Genomic DNA, 24,318 nt, shown 5'->3' with positions numbered 1-24,318 from the left:
ACTAAAGGATGATACAGAATACTTAAAGTTTTAAGCAGTGCTTTTTTCGTTATAGGGATGCCTCAAGGCCTCAAAATGAGACTGGGACCCCCATTGTGCTAGGAGCTGTACATCCATAAAGTCAGTTCTTGTCTTGAAGAGTGTACAAGCTAAACACGTAAAACAAAGGGCAGGGGGAAACCGAGGCATGGGAAAGCGATTTGCCCCGGGTCATGGGAGAGATGGGACCAGCAACAAGGTCTCCTGAGTCCTAGTCCATTAGAGACATGCTGCTCGTCTACCTGACGAGACAGGATCTTACCAGGCAGCAAGCCAGGGCGTGAATGTCCATCACAGCAGCTTGACCCCACAGTAACATCATAGAATCTCAGGGTTGGAAGGGACCTCAGGAGGTCGTCTAGTCCAACCCCCTGCTCAAAGCAGGACCAATCCCCAGACAGCTTTTTGCCCCAGATCCCTAAGTGACCTCCTCAAGGATTGAACTCACAACCCTGGGTTTAGCAGGCCAATGCTCAAACCACTGAGCTATCCCTCCTCCTGTGTGGGGATTGGTGCTGGTCACTAAAAGCTCCAGCGAGAGCAGTGATGTGCCTCCGTCTGAAACCGGGAGTAGTTACTGCATACTGCTGAACTCTTAGTGCGCGGTGCCAGCGTCCCTACGGGACAGTACTGCAGGGCCAAGCTGTGCAGTCCGGCTTTCTCCGCAGTAACGGCTCGGGCAGACAAGGCCCAAGTACGTGGGGTGGTAGCTGTAGAGACTCTGATGGGAGCCCTGCTCATTCTTTTTTAATGCCCCTTTCAGGACAAGAAGGACTTTGTTTTGAAGCGAGTGAAACGGCTGCTGAAAGCTGGTGTCATTTCAGCCCTGGCCTGTATGGTGAAGGCTGATAGTGCCATCTTAACAGACCAGACCAAGGAGCTGCTAGCCAGGTATACCTGCCTCACTCAAACACACATTGAGGTGCAGAAGCAGTATATCTAGTACTGAGTCTGCATAGGGCAGCTGTTTGGGTAATTACTGTAGATGGTCTTACCCAAGAAAACCTTCACTTAAAACCTAACGTGGGGGGTCCACTGCATTTTACAGCTCCGTTCAAAGCCCAAGCGGCTTAAACTTCCAAGTCCCAGAAAAAACTGGTTTTGGTTTCAAATGTATTAACCACTGAGCCACATAAATTGCGCTTTGCGCGAAGAGCTTTAACTTTATGTCAAAAGAAAACCGTATGCTGTGGATTCACAGCAATGAGCTCCGCTAATAAAAGCTAACGGTGGCAGCAGAGGAAAATGAGTTTTTTACAAACATCTAAATGTTGGTCCTGAAACTCATTGCCAATCTATCACTAGGCTGCAGTTTGAATTGCTAATCTTTCAGAACTTTAGACAAATCTAATGGAACGGGGAGGAATTGAAGGGGATCAAAGCTGTTACAGTTTTCTAATTTATGGTGATAGAATCATAGAATCTCAGGGTTGGAAGGGACCTCAGGAGGTCATCTAGTCCAATCCCCTGCTTTAATTCCCAACTAAATCATCCCAGCCAGGGCTTTGTCAAGCCTGATCTTAAAAACCTCTAAGGATGGAGATTCCACCACCTCCCTAGATAACCCGTTCCAGTGCTTCAGCACCCTCCTAATGAAAAAGTTTTTCCTAAGTGTTATTGCACTATATTAAAACTTCAGTATTACTGGTGAATATACCTGCTGAATTTAGTCCTGAACATCAGCCACTCGCATCATACCAGAGTGAACAGGTGGGATGGAGTCTCTTTGCAGATCGGTTTAACTGAGCAATGCTGGTTTTTTGCAGGGTATTCCTTGCCTTGTGTGAGGATCCCAAGGACCGTGGTACTATTGTAGCTCAAGGTGGTGGAAAGGTAACTCATTATCATTACACCTTTAGAATATTCTGAAACTCACAGTTAGCAATATTCAGCCACTCCAAGCCATCTGGGTTTGCATATGTGGGGAACTGTCGTCATTTAACACAAGCCATGGGGTGCCTAAACTAATTATACACATTGTTAATGATCTAAAACCTTAACCCCTTGATAAAAAGGAAAGTGGACAGCCTGGTTATGGTTTTTAACTTGAGCAAGCAGGAAAACTAAATTCTTCTTGGAGTGATTGCACGTCTGTTCCACTGTAGGTGTCGGTGCGCTCCAGTGCACAGCTGTCAGAGTTTGTCCCTTATGCCAGTGGTGCTCTTGGACCTCTTAACGAGTCCGCCCCCCCCATCACTTCCGCTTCACACACAGAATCGCGGCTGCCTCCTCCACCCCAATCTTTAGGCCCTTCTCCTGGTGGCCTGGAGGCTTTGTAGTGAACTTCGGCAAAGGAGTCCTGCTCTAGAGAAGTTCAGGACGTGATGCTGAATAATAGGAAACGACCAACTGGAAGTATTTACCTGGCTGAATAGAAGAGAATTTCCATCTGGACCAAACTGAAAGGGATTTTCCCTGTTCTTGCTTCTATTCAGCACATGCTGGACTCTCTTCTGCCCTTGAAACAACCAGCACTGGCGATTAGCTTATCAGAATATACCTAAGGGCTATATCAGCATTGTGCCCATATGTGGAGAACTGTTCCGTCTGTTCCAACCCGATGGCCATACGATTTTTAAAGGGATTGGACAGACTGTTCCTGCAGGTACAGAGCCCTATTTCACCATGGAGCCTCCATCTAGTCTTAACAAACCTGATGAGTTTCCCCCACCACCTTGAGCCCTAGTGACTTGCTCTGTCGCACCTTTTGATGAAGGTAACGTTTTTAGTAGCCATTCCATCAGCCAGGAGAGTGGAGGAGTTGAGGGCTCTAATATCTGATCCTCCAGATGTGGATTTCTATGCAGACAAAGTCTACCTTTGTCCTCATCCAAGTTTTCTTACAAAAGTGGTCTCCACTTTTCCTATTAACTAAGCAATTTTCTTACTGACCTTCTTCCCAAAACCTCCTGGTAATAAAGGGAAGGAGAGATGTCATGCTTTGGATGTTAGAGCTTTAGTGTTTTACCTGGAATGGACTAAACCTTTCAGGTCTTCCTCTCCACTGTTCATTGCGTTTACGGACAGAATGAAGGGCACTCCTGTTTCCATGCAAAGGATTTCGTCATGGATACGCAGTTGTATTCAACTGTGTAACCAGTTGGCTACCGTGAAGCCACCAAATAGTGTTCAGTCATTCAACTAGGTCCCAGTGACCTCTGCGGCTTTTCTGGCTAGCACGTCCATATTGAACGTTTGCAAAGTGGCAACTGATCATCATGTCATGCATCAGCGTGGGGCAAGAGGCAATCTCATCAAATTTAGCATTGTCTCTAGATTGTTGAGACTGGTCTTCCAGTCCCTGTTCAAACAGACTCCAAACCCACCTCCAGATGGGACTGCCTGTGAGTCCCCTACAGTGGAATGGGACACGTGCAGTCACTCGAAAAACTAACTGGTGTTCAAGATGTGTTGCACATGTCCATTTCACAACCTGCCCTCCTTTCCTTCTCTGAGTCTTTCCGGTAGGAAGGAAATGAGGGGCTTCGGGGCAGCTCAGCCCTTTATGCTTATGTGCAAGGCAGCAGAGGGCACTTGGGCCACCCCGACAGGAGTGCACAAACACCTACAGTGGAATGCACATGTGCAACACAACTTGACGAACAAAGTTATGGAAAGGTTAGTAACTGTTGTTTTTTACAAGACCAGCCTTTTCCCCAATATTTTAAATATATACATACATACCCTCCCCAAACAAACAGAAGTGAACCAGGATTCAAATATCTGCCCTACCTAGCTGCCTCGCTTAGTGCACTACTAGCAGATTTGCTGAATGAGATGGGGCTTTTGTTTTCTTGCGTCCTCTTAAGAGATGACATTTCCTAAAGCGATGCTTGATGGGGTCCAATCACAGGTTGAGCACGTTAGCATTCGCCGATGCTGTGCTATAAACTCCAGAAGGTAGTGCCTCTACCGGGCACTTCAGTAATGATTTCCTCTAATATCTGCTGGCTCCTGCATCAGCCAGGACTCCCGTTCGACTGCGCAAGAGAAGTTGTCCTTTGAAGTGGGCTCCTGAAACACTGTCCTTTCGGTCATGCCCCAGGCAGCCCACCATTGAAGCAATGAGAGTAGTTGATAGCCACTGAAGTAGTCTGTGGGCTCGTGTGTGGGTACTTGACGACACAGAAGCATGAGATCCGATGTGCTCTGCAATTCAGAGTTTATTTGGACAAAACTTGACTCTTCCAGAGACTGTTCTGTAATAAGCTCGAATAAAATACAGACAATACTGTCAATCTTTTCATAAGCCTACGTTCTCTGCTGTGCCTAATAGGCCCTGATACCTCTGGCAATAGAAGGCACAGATGTCGGCAAAGTGAAGGCTTCTCATGCTTTAGCCAAAATTGCTGCCATTTCCAATCCAGACATCGCATTCCCAGGAGAGAGGGTAAGTAAATGCGATTTTCCCTTGAGGTATTTTTGTGATAAACCAATGGAAACGGACAGAGATCCAGAAACCAAAGAGTGACGATCCAATATTCCCTACTCTTAGGTGTATGAGGTGGTCCGGCCGCTGGTCAGCTTGTTGAATACAGAGAGAGACGGGCTGCAGAATTATGAGGCTCTATTAGGTCTCACTAACTTGTCAGGAAGAAGTGACAAACTCAGGTAAGTTTACAATGGTTTCGTCACCTTTTCCCCATACTGCCACTTAATCAGATTGTGAAATGTTTTAGAAAAGTCCAGATAAAGCAGACTCTCCTTTCAGGTTACGTCTGTATCGCTCAGGAAATGGCCCCCCACAGACCAATGACTTGGTGGTGGGTTAGTGAAGTGTTTTGAAGCTTTTTTTTTTCCCCATTAAAATGTTTAACCTTCATCAAAAAAATTTTTTAAAGGAAATTTGAGTTTTTGTTGAAAAGCTAAACATTTGTTTTTCTATAAAAACTGAAAAATATGAATATAATTTTTTTAAAAAGTTAAATTACTCAAAGCCACTTTTCATGTGAAAATCTCGGTGATATTTTTTCACCCAACTCTAGTCAGTTCCCTCCCAGGAGCTGAATTCCTACTGTGGAACAATGCTACCCTTAAGTCGCAACATGAGACCAGCAGAGGGGAATTCTGTTTAATGTCTCACTCTAATTCTCATGGCATGGTTTGTCAGTATACCTGGGTTACCCACCACTTCAAATAGTCCTTCTCAGTTTAATAATCCCATGAGCCATCCAATCTCCAGGGAACTTTTTAAAACAGATATAGATCTTTGTGGCTCTTGGTCACCAGTGGCCAAAATTTCTAGCGCTCTGACGCTCATTGGCCTATGTTAAAATAATCAGTGGTCTGTTGTATTAATATAGATGGAATATGTGGGCCCAAAAAGTCAAAGATGTTAGTGTGAACCTGTCACTGTCCAACATTAAACCGTTTTAAACTATTTGGTATACCGAGACGTCAGCGTACTTAGTACCATGACAAACACATCAGTAAACGTTCTTTTAACCTGTTGTTAAAGATACAGAAAAGAAAGAAAAGCAGTTAAAGCATTTGAAATGGAAAGTATTAAATAAGGGATTCATTTTAACACCATCCCTTGTTCCCTTTTCCTTTAGCTGAAGAGTTTTTTAAGGAGAAGGGGAAAAAAAACTTGTTTGACGGCCTCTAAGATGTTTGCAGTGTTGTTGTAGTCTTGCTGGTCCCAGGATATTGGTGAGACAAGATGGATGAGATAATAAGATATTGTTTCACCCACCTTGTGTCTCTAGGATGGTAATAACTGTCCTGTGCTGGGGGGAAGAGAAGAAGTTGGATGGGCTGGAAATGTGTCTGCTGTTAAAGTCCAATCCTACTTCCTTTAAGATCAAACAAGACAGAGACAGACACACGCACACACACACCACGGGGAAGAGAAAAGAACAGAACAGACAGAAAATGCAGCGTCTGTCTCTGGTGTTGGCTCTCCCTTGCAACCTCCCTGCTGGAGAAACACAGGCCTGGCACATTGATTTTTTTTCAGGTGCTTCCCCAAATTCTTGAGTAACTAGGACTTATGTAAGTCATTTTTAGACATAGTATATAATGCCTGCATCTGTATCTTTCACTCTATGCATCTGAAAAAGTGAGGTTTTTACCCACGAAAGCTTGTGCCCAAATAAATCTGTTAGTCTTTAAGGTGCCACCAGACCTCTTGTTACTTTAATTTTTATTATATGTCTAAAAATGACTTACATAAGTCCTAGTTACTCAAGAATTTTGGGAAGCACCTGAAAAAAATCTTTTCATTATCCAAGAGAGCCCTGAAAACCACTGATATTTGGACATCTACATAAAACTTAAATAATTAAAAATAAACCCTGGAAAAACAGAAGCCCTAATGATAAGGAATACCCTACACTTCTCTCTCATCCTGAAGATGTCCTATCCCAGTGCCTGATCAATCAATCATTTGTCCTAATATTGGCTTGTCTTTGCATTAGCTTGCTCATTTTATTGGGAAGATGAGCAATTGCTGAGGTCCACAGTTTTAATTTTATTCTTTCAATTTGAACTCATGCAGAACTTCAGGATAGTCTCTCATAAACAGCTACAATAGTTACTTCTCCAGCTCTGCAAAAGTCCACCCTTTGAAGTCCACCCCTACATAGCATGGAGCATTTTTCATGAAGACACATTACATCTCTAAACACAGGGCATTGACAAAGTGTTAAGTAATATAAAGAAAATGGGGTTCTGCCTGTTTACCCAACAGCTAAAGATCATAAGATGTTACACTACTAGAACAATATGTAATCAAGATAAATCTTCTTGCATGTGACCTGAAAATGATTCCTGTTATAAGAAGGAAGGGGTAGATAAATTAAGAACTAGATAAATTAATCATAGAATATCAGGGTTGGAAGAGACCTCAGGAGGTCATCTAGTCCAACCCCCTGCTCAAAGCAGGACCAACCCCAACTAAATCATCCCAGCCAGGGCTTTGTCAAGCCTGACCTTAAAAACCTCCAAGGAAGGAGATTCCACCACGTCCCTAGGTAACCCAGTCCAGTGCTTCACCACCCTCCTAGTGAAAAAGTTTTTCCTAATATCCAACCTAGACCTCCCCCACTGCAACTAATGGAGAATAGATCCATCAATGGCTATTCGCCAGGATGGGCAGGGATGTGTCCCTAGCCTCTGTCTGCCAGAAGCTGGGAACGGGCAACAGGGGATGGATCACTTGATGATTCCCTGTTCTGTTCATTCCCTCTGCGGCACCTGGCATGGGCCACTGTTGGAAGATAGAATACTGGGCTAGCTGGATCTTTGGTCTGACCCCGTATGACCATTCTTATGAAGGGATGGCTGAAAGAATGACTGTTTTTAAATTAGTGAGAAAAAGTTTCATGGCTTAGACGGAGACGACTTATTTTTAAAGGCTTTCCCTGTCTCCTCTGCCTGCTGGCTAATATTTCATGGCTAGCACATGCTGAGACCATATCTTTTTGCTCCCCTTAATTCAGGCTGAAGATCATCAAAGAGAAAGCCCTACCAGACATCGAGAACTACATGTTTGAGAACCACGACCAACTCCGACAGGCAGCTACAGAGTGCATGTGCAACCTGGTTGTCAACAAAGAGGTAACCATTGGGTCTCTTGCAGTACAGTTGATGCACTGCTTTTTGAATGGCATCGAGAAGGTAGATTGGGAACTTCTGGTCTCCTAACATAAGCACAAGGACATTCAGTGAAACTGACAGGTGTCAAATTCAGATCTCAAACTTTTTCGCTCAGCATGTAATTAGACTGTGGAACTCAATCCCTCTTTGAATCTTTCCAAGTTCCTGGCCTTCCCCATTCTGTGGCAATGGCTCTTTAGATGGGTAACAAGAATATCTAGAGCTATAATAGTTTAATGCCGAAAAATGTTCTGGAAAGGATCTAAACCATGCTGCGTCGGGGCTCTATTAGGGATTAAGTTGATACTTATTGGGGAACAGGTTACCCCACGTTTCCCCACTGTAGGGCTCCTTCCACCTTCCTCTGAAACATCTGGAGCTGGCCACTGTTTGAGACAGGATACCAGACTTAAATGGACCACCGGTCTGGTGCAATATGGCAATTCCTAGATACTTTAATACGTGTTTTCTATTATGTATCTATAGCTGATGGTTTATGAAACTGCTACTCCAGTGTGAATCCCATAACCCTGGCAACTCGCTCCCCATTTTTGCATTTCATTCTGTTGAGGTTCAAGAGAGATTTGTGGCCGATGGAAACGACCGACTCAAGCTGATCGTGTTACTGTGCGGCGAGGACGACGTGAAGGTCCAGAATGCAGCGGCAGGAGCCCTGGCCATGCTGACAGCAGCACACAAGAAGCTCTGCCATAAGATGACCCAAGTGGTAAGAGGAAAAATCTGATGCCCTAAACCCTAAATAGTCTCAACAAATGCTCAAAGGCAGCCTGGGTATGTTGTAAAATTCTGATGAAAGGATTTTAAAGAGCTTCTACAGCGACAAACTTAAGTATTTGTGCGAAACCCTAGGGAAAGCAAATAAATTGGAGTATAAAGCTATGTATGTTTAAGCTAACTGTCTAATTTAGTGATTTCCAACCAGGAGTGATCTCCTAAAGCTGATTTGAAACTCCCTGCCCCAGATTTTTCCCACGTTAGTGTTTCCTAGGACTAAAACAGCCTTTTTCACCTCATGTGTGCCCAAGAGTCTCTGGTTGGGGATTTGCGATAGCAGGGTCTGTCTCTGTACACCCACATGTCCAAAACCTAGGGTTGGTGTAACCCCAAGATCATTCCAGTTAGGCGGGGCAGGATTCCATTTTTATTTGTTTATCATTTCAGTGAATAATTTTGATGTTTGTTTTTAATGTTTTCCCCATTGTTGTTGTTTTAAATGTTGGCTGCTGTAGGAAATTGTGGGGCGGGCCGACCATTCATGCCAGTAGATGTCGAGATTCACAAAGTTAAAGCTCTATTACAGTTAAAACACACATTGATGTCCGGCTCTTTGATTTGTGTGTTTTGACATGTGATGTTGACAAACGCTTCAGTTCTCAAGCAACATTTTTCTTTGCCTAGCTGTACAGTTTGATTACTAGCGATGGGAATATTTTTTCATCTGGGTGTGTGCAGTGAAATCAACGTTTACCAGTGTTTACTGATAACAATCTAATCCTTCCAAGCCGACCTATGATGTGTGTGTATATAAGGCAGGGTGGACCCACTGTACCTACAGTTCCTTCTCAACCAAGTTGTTGGTTTTGTAGTTAGCTTATTTTATTTTTATGTGTTACTTCCCTGCACACCATTTGTATGTATTCTACTGGGGCTGTCCCTCCTGCTTTCGTGGTTGGGGCATCCTTGATGCGCGTGCGCACACCTATCAAGTGCCTCTTCGTTTCCTGGAGGCTTTTCTTTCTCTTTTTCAAGGCTAGGCCCCAAACCTGGGGGTTTTAAACTCTGCCTGACTTTTGTAAAAGTGGGATAACTCAACCCCTCTGAAGTCTGGAAGTGAGACTAAATTCATTAGTATAGATGAGCTGCAACAGTAAGGAATACCACAGTAAAGTCTATTTTTAAAAAAAAAATCAACACTCCCCCCCCCCCCCCGTTTCAGCTAGCTTTACATTGTGATGGAACCATGCAAAACTCTGACCTCTGTATGGTTGCCACGCAATAAAAACCAGGGTGCAAACCTTGGATTCGGGTTCCATTACAAAGTTGGATACAGCCCGGCCAAAGACTGGGAGGGCAGGTGCTGCTGCAGATCCGGATGCAGGTAGCCCCAGAGCAGTTTGTGGAAGCCTTTCACTCAGCCAGCACTGCGCCTGCCCTTACCATGCAAGGGCTAAGTATTCAGAAACCAACTGTGGAAGGGAACTTAGTGCTTGGTATGCAAGCTGGAGGCTGTTCTCACTCCCAGATGACAACTTGTCTAGGAATTAAGAGACCAGTTTTCATGCACTGGAATCAACCTGTTTGCAGACTCTCCTTTTCCTAAATTGCTACTTTCACCCCTTGAAAAGTGCCTTACTTAGGGGCAAGCTAACCTTGCACTTTAATGATCTCCTCTGCTGTAGAAAACCTTTTTTTAAACTCACAGCTTTTCCTTCCTTGCAGACAACTAGGGTGACCAGACGTCCCGATTTTATAGGGACAGTCCCAACTTTTGGGTCTTTCTTATATAGGCTCCTATTACCCCCTGTCCCGATGTTTCACATTTGCTGTCTGGTCACCCTACAGACAACCCAGTGGCTGGAAATCCTGCAGAGGCTCTGCCTACATGAAAAGGTGGAGGTGCAGCACCGTGGGCTGGTGGTTGCTTACAACCTGATCGCTGCAGACCAGGAGCTGGCCAAGAAACTGGTGGAGTGTGAGATGTTGGAGATCCTGACACTCGTTGGTAAACAGGCAGATGACTCCAAGAAACAGCATGTCATCAACGTGGCTCGTGAGTGTCTCGTGAAGTGCATGGACTATGGGCTGATCAAACCTTTCTCCCAGGCGTGAGACCCCCAAGGCAATGGCAGCCTGTCGAGGGAAGGCACATGGAAGGTCTACAAATCTACAGGATCCCCAGAAGGAAATTCAGTTGAATTGCTGAGCACAGGGCATACTTTATTTTTATGCTTGGGGAAAATAAATTTGAGTAATTCCTAGACACTGCATCCTTTAGTGCCAGGATTCCATTGCTAGCCATGAACAAATTCAAGTTCCACCGTAAAAGAATCAATCCATGCAATGTATTCAACTGCTGCTGGTTCAGGAAGTCTCAAAAGTTTAGGGCAAGCTAGAGGTTCCAAGTAGACTTCTTTGGTGGGGAAAAAAAATCACATTTTATATTTCAGCAGTTCCAAGGGATGTTAGAAGAACAGAGGTGAAAGGTTGAATTGTCTCACGTCTCATTCATAAATGAGTTTGTTTGGTTTTTTGAAAATATTCGATGTTTGTGTGACTGGAATGCAAATATTTAGTGTTAGAATATTGGGTGGATTCTCCATTAATAAATTCTGTACTTTGTTGTGTGTGGGGTTCCTTTAATGTTGCATTATCTCCATTTGTGAGTAGTGAGTAACGCCTGAGACCCTTTCTATTAAGTGCCCGTCCACTTAGCACTCTATCTACAAAGCAGTGAATCTCAGAAACATGGCACAAAAACCAGCTCTGACCTTGCCGTAAAATGTTTCAAAAATGGCCAGTTCTGTTCAGATGGATATGCGGGGCCATCACACAACCGTGCAAAGGCAGTTAAGTTGCTCTGACACAATCCTGCTGGGCCTGAAGCACAAATGTTACTGTGGGCAATTACGGTTTGTAGAAATATGTTCTCACTTTTCTCTATCCAAGTATGGAGGATAATGTACTGGATGTGAAATGGTGGCAAGAGAAAACTATAGGAGGAGCTGACCCTGACATCTGTATTTAACTTAGGCATTTATAAGCAACAGAGAATAGAAGCTGCCTATGGAAAAACTACAACTGCTTAAGTAGGCTGTTTTGCCGTTGTTTGCAAGTGTCTGCTCCGAACCTTGGAGTCACTGGAACTCTAATATGGCAGGAGCATAGGGTGGGCATCAGGGAGGTGCCTTTGGTTGGTCCCATAAACGGACGAGGTGGCTGAGGTAAGCCCCTGCCGAAAGTCACTGCATATGTTCAGTGGAGCTTGTTCCGACGGTAGGGAAAATCTCTGAAGACTCCATGTGCACAGAGTATGTACTGATAGTGCAGCAGCAGATGCCCCGTTGGCAGACCTGCCAAGCGTCCCATGGAGCATGACAGGCTTGCCTCTCCTCTCTCGCGCATCCACGCAGGGCTGCCCGGGTGGAGTGAGATTGGTCTATAAACACTCCTCCCAAGCGGCTGCTTGGTCACTGACACCGAGAGCAGCCGGTAAGGGTCCTTGAGCCAGGCTGGTGCCGAGGAAGCGACATGAGGGTGATGAAGGCCGCAGGAGACTGGGACAGGGGTACTGGTGAAACAGAGAAGGAAACTGCCTGCCTGGAATGCAGGAGGGTGAGCAGGAGAAGGGGAAGGTGGTCCTTGGAGAATGGAAAAGGAGAAGGAAGACGCGTGATTCAAATGCTGGGGTGAAGGGCGGGGGCAGGGGAAGGTGGCCCTTGGAAAAGGAGAAGGAAGCCGCGTGATTCAAATTTTGGGGTGAGGGGCGGGGGGGGGGGAAGAGGGGGCAGGAGAAGCAAGACTGGTACAGTGATCCTTGCAAAATGGAAGAGGAAACAGCCTGACTGGAATGCAGTGGGGAGAGAACAGCAGAAGAGAGATGGGAGCAGTCATTTTTGCACAATGCAGGCAATTAAGATTAGATGCTCCATAACACAGGTGCTGACTTCTTTTTTTGCTGGTGGGTGCTCCTCTCCCCACCCCACCTCGTGTGAGCAGTGGACAGGGCTGGGGGGCGGGGGGAGGCTGAGCGGAAGTAGGGCCTTAAGGAGAAGAGGCTGAGCAGGGGAGGGGTCTCAGGACAGAGCATGGGCAGACCAGGGGGCAGGGCCATAATCCGAGTGCCAGGGCCCACAAAAGATTAATCCGGCTCTGTGGGTGCAGAGCACGTGCTATATTTTTTCGATGGGTGCTCGAGCCCTGGAGGGGTTTTGCATGGCATTGTGGTAAATAATTTCAGTATGAACTGTAGCACCCTCAAGATGTCTGAACAATGTCTTGTTCTGTCCCAGACAGTGCTGGTTTGTCTGTTTTTAACACCGGTAACCCTATTTGATTCCTTTTTTTAACTTTTTGCATCAGCTTTTCAGCACTTTGACTACGTACCTCCCAGAATATAGAATGGGCCTGAATTTCTCCCCCCTCTCCCCATGCCAATTATTGGATTGGATCAGGACAAAATTGTCTATTCTAAAATTCCCCCAAAGAAAAACTGGTGGAGTCAGAGCAGTATGATGTACTCGGGGTCTTCTGTATACTACTTGCATCCAGACGGTGGGCTGACTACATCTTTAGTAAGCTGACTCATAATGTGGATATGTTTTGGTTGATCTGGTGCACCAGTAACGTTTTCGGTGAAACTGATGATGGTGATAAGTGATTGATGGGTCGTGCTTGCTTGGGGGTTTTAGATTTTTAATCCCTAAATGTTCAGTATTATACTAAGGAGGTATTGTTTGAAGGTATGCACTATCTTTCATGTACGATTTTTATCCTGAGCAAAGGTTTTTCATATCACTGCTCACTCCGCAGATAGGTGGCCTCTCGGAAATGCTCACTCGAATAATTGGTCACTTTGGCAAACATCATGAGACCTGCCATAAAATCGCAAGAGCTGGCAATGCTGAGAGACGTTAAAGTCCAAATTTTTTTTTAACAGTGGGTTCCAACTTCCAAAAACGTTGGGTACCTTAGAGGGTGGATAGAAATAGCTAATTTAAAAAAATTTAAATTTCAATTTTAAAAGTTCAATTTAAATAAAGTTTGAAGAGGGTTTATTTTTTTAAAAAGAAAATTGTATTTAACTCCCATCAGGCACCTCTCTAGATCTTTAGCACTTAAATACCTTTGAAAATCTGCTCTGGAGTGACCAGAAACAATCCATCAATTCACTAACTACAGCTAATACTTTTGTTTAATAAATGAGTTAGTTTTAAATGCAAAACATGTTTTGATAAACTTTTTTCTTGTGTATCCAACCCATTTAAGGTAGTTTTATTTAATAAACAACTTTAAAGTGCTGTTTTTGTACATTTTTAATAGAATTCCAATTTCCATACAAATGCAGATTGACAAATCACAATAAAAAATGACCATTCTCTATCATACCATCATTTTTTTCAGATTCTTAATTTTTACCTTTTTAAAGATCTAGAATTGTTTAAATAAGCATTTAAAGCTATAGTATTAGCAAAAAAAAAAAAAAAATCAAAATGTGAAGGGTATTTTTGGTTGCAAATGAACATGTTTTAAGGGTTATACCAACCAATAAGAAATAACCTCTCTAGGAAAAATTATGTAAATATAAACATAAGAGAAGATAAAAATCAGTGATTTAAATCAATGTTTCCTACTTGCTAATATAAGTAATGATTAAAAGCGGTGATTCCAATCAGTTTGGTTTAGGCCCATCTACTCTGGTATCTAACTTCAGACATTCTGGACCTGATTTCTAAAGGGGGTGAGCAATGATTGAGTCACTATAGCTGGGATCCACACGGGGACTAAAGCACTGTAACACCCACCATGGCAACATCTAACTTTTAGTAGACCCCTAGAAAATCATAGGAAGAACACTGTGATTAGGGTGACCAGACAGCAAATGTGAAAAATCAGGACAGGGCGTGGGGGGCAACAGAAGCCTATATAAGACCCCAAAATCGGGACTGTCCCTATAAAATCGGGACATCTGGTCACCCGAACTGTGATCCACAAAGATAGGTGCCTAGGCTCCCTGTACAATGAATGGGAAGAGACCGGCCCCTTAGACTGCGAACCACACAAGGCAGCATGCTAGGCAGGAAGCCGCCTAGCTAATGGGAGATGCCAACAAGACGGGTGTCTGCTAAGCCTGCCCTTTTCTCAGAGTGAGGCCCCTCTCTCTGCTGGCGATTCACAAATGGCAACCGCTTTCCCGGAGACAAGCGGCTCAGGCACCTAAGGTGGCTCTTGCAGGAACGAGTTTGGTGCTTGTCTCACACCGCAAAAAAAGCTGCAGGAGGAGGTGGTGCCCACTTTATAGCTTCTGGCCCAGTGGTTAGAGCACTCACCTGGGGCATGGGAGACGCTGGGTCTATCCGCCTGCTCCACTCACTCTATTTATCCACAGCTTCCTCAGGAGAGACTGAAGGAACCACATATCAGAATGTGCCCCCTAGCTCAGGGGGTACAGTGCCCTCCTGAAAGGTGTAAGATCCCTCTGGCAGAGAGGAGGGAACTGAACCTAGGCCTGCCACATCCCAGGGGAGTGCTCTACCCCAGTCCAGGCTTCACCATCATCTCCTTCTCCTGCCAGTTTTCAATGGGTCCCAATACAGTAAGCAGCCTTTGAGCACGCCTACCAAACCACCTCCTGCACAAAACTTAGTCTCCCCCGGTTGGTGAATTGCTCTGGGCTTAGGTGAGACAAGTGCCTGGGCCCCTAGAGGGAGGGAGCAGTGCACATGCCGCAGTATCTGAAACTTAAACAGCTAGGGAATTTGCACAGCGGAAGGTTAGACACCGCGTGAATTTAGGCCCCTACAGGTATAGGCTGCAGTCAAGCCGGAGTTTTGTGGATCACAGTGGTGTGTCTTGGGAACCTGAAGAGTGGGGCACCCAAAATCTCTTGAAACATTAGCAGGGAGGACTGATTAGCTTCAAGTGGACCATTCTCACTATATCCCATGTAGCTCCTTTGGTTTATATTCGGGACTGGCTTTTTAAGACCCCAGGCCTCACGTAGTTCATTAGCCTGGGAGACGGGAGCCCTCTAAGGTAAAATTTCGCCCATGGTCAGATTTGTATTTACGTCTGAATTGTGGGTGAAAAATCACAAAAGCGACATGACTATCACTGGTTATTAAACAGATCCTGAGTGAACCACCATGATATTTTCAAGCATTACCTTTCATACAGCAGATGAAGTTGTAAATTAGCTCTTGATGCCACACAGAGTTTAAGATTTTCAGAAATCTCCTCCTGTGTAGGGACAGGGACTGGGTTGATACCAAACACAATGTTTCTTTCCAGGCCAGAAAAGCGGCGGATGCTGTCGAGAACAATGCCCCGTCCCAGCACGTTGTCTGCCGTTGTGAAAACTGCATCTAGTCCGAAATGTCTCATCATCGCTCTCATTCGGGGTTGTAATATGCAATGATACCTGGCCTTCTCTTTCGTTGTGCTGCACAGGATAGCAATGTCTTTCCCAGAATAACCACTTCGGAAATATTGGCGACAGGTAGCAATCACATATGTCGCTATTTCATCCTCCTTCAAGTTTTCTTCTACCCTACAAACACCTGGCAGGGGATGGCCACATCCAGCTTCATTTAGCAGCATTCTTAACCGCTCAAAAGGAATATCAATTTGTGAATATTCTACAATATTTTGCATCTCTTGTACCATGGTATTGTATATCTGGGTGGCATTCCGGACCCCTATAGTTAGCCACTCCTGAGGGTATTGTTCGGATGGATGTGGAAGACCGCATGGAAATGGGTGACTTGTTTGTAAATAGTCCAAGAAGATCCAGAGAACACCAGGTTCACAATGACCATGTCCTTGGGTGATGCACTGAGCTTTGCTGTACCAATCGCCCTCCTCTGACCGGAAATTCTGGGCCTCATCAATTACTATGTGCTTCACTGGTTGATAATAATTCCCCTTTAAGAAAGCAACTCGCGTCACAGACTGGCAAATGTTTCTCCTTCTACAAAATAAAAGATATTTGGCATGCTTAGTGTGAATTTTCTGTTGGTTTGTGCAGCTGATCCAATTTAGGGGAGTGACCAGTGTATCAAATCACCTCTTTCTGGGTATGAACAAGCTTGCAAACTTTTTGCTTTTAAGATTTGGCTTCTGATTATTTAAAAAAAAAAAAAAAAAAAAAAAAATTACAAAGGGCAACACACATTCATCAATTACCTACATGCTGTCAGCGTTGAGTTACATCAGAAACAGCACACCTCGGATGCGTTACATAATGTGAGAGCTTTAACTCACCCAAAAAGTGCACGTATCTGATATAACAATAGAAGTATGTTAATATACTTCTAAAATATTTTATAAAACGCTTAGTAGAAAGATACCCACAAATTTATTATAATTATTTGGAGACATCTCATGCAGATTGTCTGAAGGATGCTATGTTATGTAGTCCCACACAAATTTTTGTTGTTAATTTATAGTTTGTTACTCCAGTGCTTAAAATCATTATGGACACTACACAATAAGATATTACAGAAAACAAGCAAGCATTATAAGGTGGTGCAACAGCCAATTAAGGTGATCTGTATAATTGTTCTATTACCTTTACAGTTCACACAGTCAGCTAATGACAATATAGATTATGTAAAAATTGCTTACATCGATTAGACATGTACTTAGGATCTCATTCAAGTGGCTCAACTGGACACCCCAGAGTCTGAAGAGTGAAACACCACCTGGCTGGCCACGGGAATCAATCTTGACTCCTGGGGTGAACGAGTCCACATGAGCAAACTATTAAACAAAATGTCGTGTCCAGTCCGGTGAAGACAGCTCTGCCGCCTTCTGCATCAATGGCACCCTTCCCCTCCTGGCAGACAGTGAGGAGCAGAAAGCAGTTACCAGCTGATTCACCAGCCACCTCCTTACCCTGAGCAGCAGCAGCACATGGGTGTGTTTGGACAGCAGAGACAGGACTTGAAGGGAGGCTGGGGAGGGGCAAAACCTCAGTGCTGGGGAAGGGAGACGGGAGGAGAGGCTACAGGAAGAATTGAGGAGGAGGGGGCTGCTGGTTGGGGAAGAGGGCTAGAAGCAGTGCTAGCGTGGGGGCAAGAATGGAATAGCTCTGGGTCAAGAGAGACTGGTAGAGAAAACAGAGACGGGGGAGACATTAGGACCAAGGGAGGGAAATGATGGAGAGGAAACGCTGAAGGTAAAATGTAAAGAAGGCTCCATAGAGCATCTGGCAGAAACCAAAGCTGACCTTCCCCACACTCACCCTCAAGGGAGGAGAGGAACAGAAACCCTGCCCAATGTACCCTAGGGGTGAATCCCCTCTGGGTTCAGGGGGTTAGGTGGCCCACAGAAGTGCAATTTTCCCATCCCAGTCCCAGTTGTGAGGTGACTCTCACACAAATTGTTTTAAGATGGTTTGTCAAAAAAGGCCTCCCAAATGCCATTAATACCTGCCCATACTATCCTATAACATGCAAACTACCCTCTTACTTATGGCATCCTCTCAGCACTGGAAAACTTCTGATTGATAATATACTTTACCTCTGATTTGTCTGACCCTATTTAGTAGAGCCGCACTGGTGGAAAATTATGAGATGATGGTTGTTTGTAGACAAGGCCTTAGAGAACAGTGGTCCATTTCTTTAATGCAGGAAGAAAGGTCTTTTCAAAGACTGAGAAACATTTTTTGCCAATCAATAAACATATATTTCCCCATCATCCCTCTGACATTTGATATTATTTAACAGCACAGTTTTTTGAATTAGCTACACAATACTTACTCCACAATTGCTTTCAGAGGCTGGTTCTCACAAATGAACAGAATCTCATCAGATTCACAATGGAACACGTTCTTTATCCTCTCTATGATATTCAAGGCCACAACTGTCTTCCCTGTTCCTGGCAGGCCATAGATAAACAGCTTCTTGGATTTGTGAAGATTCTTTGTTAGTATCTCATACTGTTTAATGGTAAGAAGGTTGAAAAATTCACAGCCAAGCCTGTCACTTAAGAAGGATCTAAAACTCAACAAGATTATCACAAGTGAGTGAAGTAAGTCTGGCATGTCATTGGGCAAGAGGACATACGTAAGGGGGTACTTGACTCGTGCACATGAGTCATTACTTTGCTCTCTATTGGTTCCAAGCTGTAAGAGATGGGGAATCACACACACTTTCTGAGTGTATCCTCCATCATTTACCAGTTTCAGCTTTAACGTACGAGCAATACGTTTTGAATATCCAAACCCAGCCATGAAACAATCCTCCGTGACTGTGTACAGCGTTGGGTATTTGCCTTTGGCTATTAAGAGAGCATCACAGACAACATACTGATTCTCTGGCAATCCAACAGCAACAGCCCAGCTTCTTGCAAATATCAGTAGCCCCTGAGAATATTGCAGCTCTTCCATTTGCTCGTTCATTAAATCCTCCAGCCCTGGATACTCTGAGAACAGCTCTTTGCTGAGGTTGTCTGGTTTGTATGTTATCCCATTACCATTTGCTAGAAATTGAAAGAATTAGAAAAAAATTAACATTTTTATGATTATTCTCTTTTTTTAAAAATACTACCAGGCCATTTAAAAAGTTATTCCAACTGAATTTGCGGCTGAAAATATATTGCAATTCATTAGTTAGCACAATTGAAAGGAGTATTATGCAAAGTAAAAGTGCTGGAAAATATTGAAATATTTCTGACACTGAAAGGAATTATTTCACATTTCCTGAACTGTGTATTTCCGAGATTTGAGGGCATTAGGTTATTGCTTTTTAAGTAGATGAAAGCAACCAGACCTGAATACAAACATATTTTCCTTATTAATTTATTGTTGGAGACCTGGGTCTCTCTTACCAATGCTAAAGGATCACAAAGGAAAATAAATGAGAATTTGGGTGACCTAAGCTGTGTATTTTGCTTATTTTCCAAATGTTTAAAGGGAATCTTAATTAAGAATTACAGGCATTCCATATTTTAGTGTTTTGTTTTGAGATTTTTTTAAACTGAAACATTTCCTTATGGCATTTGTCCAAAAAGTGTAGTGGTACAAGTACTCAACCTTTGGAGTTTGTCTGTATTACAAAGTATTATTGTATTTGTGAGAGTGAGGTAAAGGACTTTGACTTGGTGAGTTGTGTGGTATATCTGGGGAAGTAGAAAGAATGTGTTTTATATAACTGCGTTTCCTGTACATTTTGGTTTTGCACAGCTGCGCAGACGGAGATTTAAAATGTTCTACAACTGGCAAATATCTAGCCCTGATTATCTCTAGGAAATGCTCCCTCCTCAGCAGGTCCACCTTTAAGCAGAATTTCATGCAAATTATATTTTAAGGAAATCCAACAAACCCAACCAAAATGTAAATATTATGGGTAGGATTTTCAAAAGCACTCAGCCTCATTGAATTTAATGGGAATTTACCACTGACTTCTAGGAGAGCAATGTTAGGCCAATCCTGTGCGCTTTTGAAAATCCCTCCATAAAACTCCAGCAAATTCACATTTTAATATTGAAGAACATAAACACACACGTCAGGACACTCATTTAACATCCAGTAATGCTATGGTGCCCACAGCTTTCTTAGGTGACAAACATTGAAATAAGAATTAAATATCACATAGGATCACTTGAAAATCACTTGTCCTTGCCTTGAGTGCAGGGGCCTGGACCTTTCGAGATCCCTTCAGTCCTACCCTTCTATGATCACACATTTGTATACATGTAGCAAGTGTGGGAGTGCAGTGTCCAGGGAACAAGGAGGATTCAGAGAGGTCAATATGAAGACCTACCAGTTGGTCTGTTTTAACCAGTTCATACAATGTTTTAGTGTATGCTGTCCCACGCCTGTAGTCCTCATAATTATCTAAAAACTATGTGAGGCAAAAGGGGAATAAGTAATTTGCTGCTACATTTTAACATTCCTTCTAAACTGAAATCTTCAATCATCATGTCAAAATATGTAAACCAGAATTAAACTACAAAAGCATACCTGGAAATAGAAATTCTTGCAGATCACGCAGACAAGCAAGGCCTTTGTTGGAAAACACGGTTTTGGTGAGTGGGGGTGCACATGACACACTCAGCTCCGCCCTGAAAGTGTCACACAAATTTGAAATCTCTAGAAACATAAATTAAAGCTCATGTTAATACACTATTACCGTGCCTCCTCACCACCATAAAGAGTTCTAGTCTATATGGACAGAATTGATTTAGTTTTTCCATTGTAAATGAACTGGTGCAGCATATGCACCCTGTCGAAACTTCAAATGAGATGAGGTTAATGAATTTAACTGGAGGTGGTTATCTGGGAACCCATCCACAGCTGCAGTGTGTCCCCCTTCAGGTGACAGAGGGTAGAACCTTATTGCCACAAGCTGGGGGTATCCAGAGGGATTTCGGTTGCAAAGAATTGGGTCCCTCCATTCCTGTGGCAATCATCAAGGGAGGAAAGGGTTAAGGGAGTGGTCCCCAACCTTTTCCATGGGGCGGGTGCCAGACGACTAGCCGCTGAGGACCGTGGCCGCCGGACAAGCAGCTGCCAAAATGCCGCCGTGAAGCAGCAATGTCAAGAGGCGTTGCTACCGAAATGCCGCCGAAATTCGGCAGCATTTCGGCGGTAGCGCTTCTTGACGTTGCCGCTTCTCAGCGGCATTTCAGCGGCTGCTTGTCTAGCGGCCAGTAGGTGGGCGCACATGGATGCCCCAGCGGGCGCTATGGCACCCGCGGGCACTGCATTGGGGACCCCTGGTTAAGGAAAAGACATACATCAGGACCATGATATTGGATCTTGGTCCTGTTTTTATCTGTAATTATCTCCTGGATTATCCCGGGATAAGTATCCCCCGTTTTTGGTTCATGCTAATGAATGAAAAGTTGGAGATCAAATACGGTTTCCACTATTTATGATTAGATTAAAAATGGATGGCCCTCAACCTTGGCTTGTATTGTCAAAGCTCATGTAGATGATTTTGCAGGATTTGGGTTGGTGCGGACTGGTTATTGGGTGCAGCAGAAACCAAAAATTGTGGGGCGAGTGCTGTTTGCATCTGACCCAAAGAGCAGAAGGCTACTCTGCTTAAGTGTAATTTATAATAGCAGGTACAGTAATACAATTTCAGACAGCAGTCCCTATAACCTTGTAAGAGTCTGGGGTAGCAAACAGTGACTTAAGACCCCTTATGTCACCAATGGCACTGCCATGCTGGAAATACTGACAGTGCTAATATGGAAAAATAAACTATGAATTTTGATTTTTTTCCCCATGTTGACCTGGGTCAGTTGCCATCATCAAGCCTGTCCATTCGTTGGCTGTCATCCTCACAATCTTATTGTCCTTCACTGTCCATGAGTCCGGAGTCTCTGAAAACACAACACAACAAAACGGCTGGATTCTCACAGCACAGACATAACCATACACGTTTTGATCTTTATCATATAGGTCCAGCATTTTGCATTCTAAGACCACTCCACGCAGAGAACTGCAGAAATGTGAAATGGGTAATTTCCTCTTAACATTTTCTATTACTTCTTTTAATTCATTGATATTTACTTTGTCCTTCGTACATCCAACAACTGTCCCATTATCATCCACTCCAATAAATAAAAACCCTCCTTGTGTGTTTGCAAAGGCGGAGATGTAATTTGGCAGGTTCTCTTTAATGTATTTCAAAATGCTCTTTGTTGCAAAATTCTTAAATTCAATATGCGTTGACTCCGTGAAATTTAGTTTTTCCCCACAGCAGAGAGAGTCTCTTTGATAAAATCTTTCAGCAGACGTATACATGTTTTGTTCCTGCTGAACGTCACTGAGTAGAGCTTTCTTAGCTCTTGGTCCTGTCTCCTCATCACGTTTTCTCCTGGCAGAAACTTCCTTCTCTTTGAGAAATTGTGTTGCTTCAGTAGGACTCATGCTGTCTGTTCGAGTCAGACATCTTTGGTACAAGCCAGTTCTTATGCTGCAAATACGGGGTAAAGATGAACCGTCACTGCTCCATGATTTCACAAAAATTAACATACAGTTTTTTCCCCGCATATATTCAAAATCAAAATATTTTGGAAGCATTTTAGATGGAGTGAGTTCTGTAAGGGCTTTTTCTATATCCTGCCCAATCCCATGTTCTTCATAATTGTAGTCCTCGTTATGAACCTCTGCCTTTATCACTCCTCCTCCTGAATTCAGCAATGCACATGCTGCTCGGGAAATGTTACCAACTTGTTTCCTTCTCAAATTGCCATCAGTCATCTTGTTCCTGGATTTCTCGCCAAAAGTCACTTTTCCCACTTTTACAACCACATCAGGATAGTCTGTGAACCAATCAACATTGAGAGGGCTCTCCTCCATGGCCACTGCGTTCCTGCAACAATGAAAGCGATAGGTCTCCCTTAAAACATTACATAGAACAAAGTGGGTGGCTCTGAAGGCAATGTCCCCTCTTCCCAGTTTGGGGGTGTACTCTGCGTTCCTTGGGAACCATTCCCGGGGAGTAAGGATTTGACCTTTCACTTTCAGAGCTTTTCAGAGAAACTGAAACACACAGAAAGGAATCAGTCTGTTTGTTTAACTCCTCCCTATATGAGCATGGGCTAAATTTCTCCAGTGGCGATTTATTTCCATGTAACGATCTGCTTTCAGTTTCCATTGTAAGGACAATGAAACTGTGCTAGTCTCTAAAATCTGCTAACCCACGTGTGCAAGCAACTGTCTCCGGCAAAACAGCTCTGACTTTTTCTCACCCCTTTTTCAAAACCTACTTGAAACATTTAAGGGCCCGTCCCATCACGATATGAACCCCGAGCCCAATACTGCACTGCCCATCTGTTTCCTTGTGACCAGGTCAGTTTCTAAGGTTAGCAACTTGTTCTCAAAGACAAAGAGCCAAACGTTTTACATAATGTCAGCTTTTTTTTAAATTTTAAATTTTTAAATTAATGGAGATATCCTATCTCCTAGAACTGGAAGGGACCTTGAAAGGTCATAGAGTCCAGCCCCCTGCCTTCACCAGCAGGACCAAGTACTGATTTTTGCCCCAGATCCCTAAGTGGCCCCCTCAAGGATTGAACTCACAACCCTGGGTTTAGCAGGCCAATGCTCAAACCACTGAGCTATCCCTCCCCCTTCTTTTTGTTCTTCTTTTTGCGGATACAGACTAACAGGGCTGCTACTCTGAAACCTCCCCCTCCCCGTGTCCCTGCTGCTCTGCCCCTGGGTCCTAGAGCTTTGGTTGGTGGGGGAGAGGGAAATGCCTGTGGAAAGGGGCTGATTTCCAAACAGAGTTACTTGAGCCCAGCTCTGATCAGCAGTCACTAAAATAACGGGTCCGAGTCTCGTTCACACTAACACCACTTCACGCCGCTATGGCAGTGTGAAACAGCATCAAAGTGGCTGTAAGTGATAGTGACACGAAGGCCGCTCACTTTACACTCCTAGATGAAATCTTGGCCCCATTGACCTCAATGGCAAAACTCCAGGGGGGTGTACATTGGTCTTACTGAAAATGAGAATCGCCCCCCCCCCCCAAAAGACCAAGACACAATCGCTGCTCTCGCTAACACAAAATTCTTGACTAATTGCAATGACTTTTTAACGGCTCTTACTCCAGTATTCCTGAGCCGGGGATTTGCCCAGGAGTTTCTACCTTAGATTTCGGATCTACGAGACAGCAGTTTGAAATCACTAATGGGATTAATAGGAATTGAAATATACACCGCAGGCACATACCCGTGTCCCGGGGGGGAGGGGGGGGGGCTGTCCGCGCTCCTCCCCACGCAGATAAGGAGCCTTTTGCACTGATCTAAACTTCCCGCCTCCCAGGCTCTGAAAGAAACGTCCTGTCCTCAGTTTATTTCACTACCGCCCTCCCCCTCCCCAAAAAAGAAGAACAGGAGTACTTGTGGCACCTTAGAGACTAACAAATTTATTAGAGCATAAGCTTTCGTGGACTACAGTCCACTTCTTCGGATCATCAG

The 24,318-nt window shown here is 44.0% G+C and overlaps 2 protein-coding genes across 2 annotated transcripts in view; one reads left to right on the top strand and one right to left on the bottom strand.

Moving 5' to 3' along the window:
- UNC45B (unc-45 myosin chaperone B) overlaps window positions 1-10,798 on the top strand; it is a 32,900-nt gene extending 22,102 nt beyond the window's left edge. The window contains exons 14-20 of the mRNA XM_034752734.1: window positions 803-930; window positions 1,806-1,872; window positions 4,316-4,429; window positions 4,535-4,650; window positions 7,482-7,599; window positions 8,210-8,365; window positions 10,222-10,798. Coding sequence (XP_034608625.1) covers window positions 803-930; window positions 1,806-1,872; window positions 4,316-4,429; window positions 4,535-4,650; window positions 7,482-7,599; window positions 8,210-8,365; window positions 10,222-10,488 — 966 coding nt within the window. The 3' untranslated portion in view covers window positions 10,489-10,798. The remainder of the gene's footprint in view (window positions 1-802; window positions 931-1,805; window positions 1,873-4,315; window positions 4,430-4,534; window positions 4,651-7,481; window positions 7,600-8,209; window positions 8,366-10,221) is intronic.
- A 3,511-nt stretch (window positions 10,799-14,309) lies between these two features.
- On the bottom strand, window positions 14,310-22,838 carry LOC117867708 (schlafen family member 13-like). Its single transcript, XM_034752939.1, has 4 exons — window positions 21,622-22,838; window positions 20,342-20,470; window positions 18,138-18,858; window positions 14,310-16,345 (listed from the first exon to the last, which is right to left on the bottom strand). The coding sequence occupies exons 1-4, from the start codon at window positions 22,691-22,693 to the stop codon at window positions 15,538-15,540; spliced, it is 2,730 nt and encodes a 909-aa protein (XP_034608830.1). The 5' UTR covers window positions 22,694-22,838; the 3' UTR covers window positions 14,310-15,537.
- Window positions 22,839-24,318: the final 1,480 nt, after the last annotated feature.

Source organism: Trachemys scripta, chromosome 18, assembly GCF_013100865.1.
Source record: "Trachemys scripta elegans isolate TJP31775 chromosome 18, CAS_Tse_1.0, whole genome shotgun sequence".
In the NCBI taxonomy this organism is placed as follows: domain Eukaryota; kingdom Metazoa; phylum Chordata; order Testudines; family Emydidae; genus Trachemys; species Trachemys scripta.
Note: the sequence above shows the minus strand (reverse complement) of the source record. Positions and strands in the feature narration are given on the sequence as shown.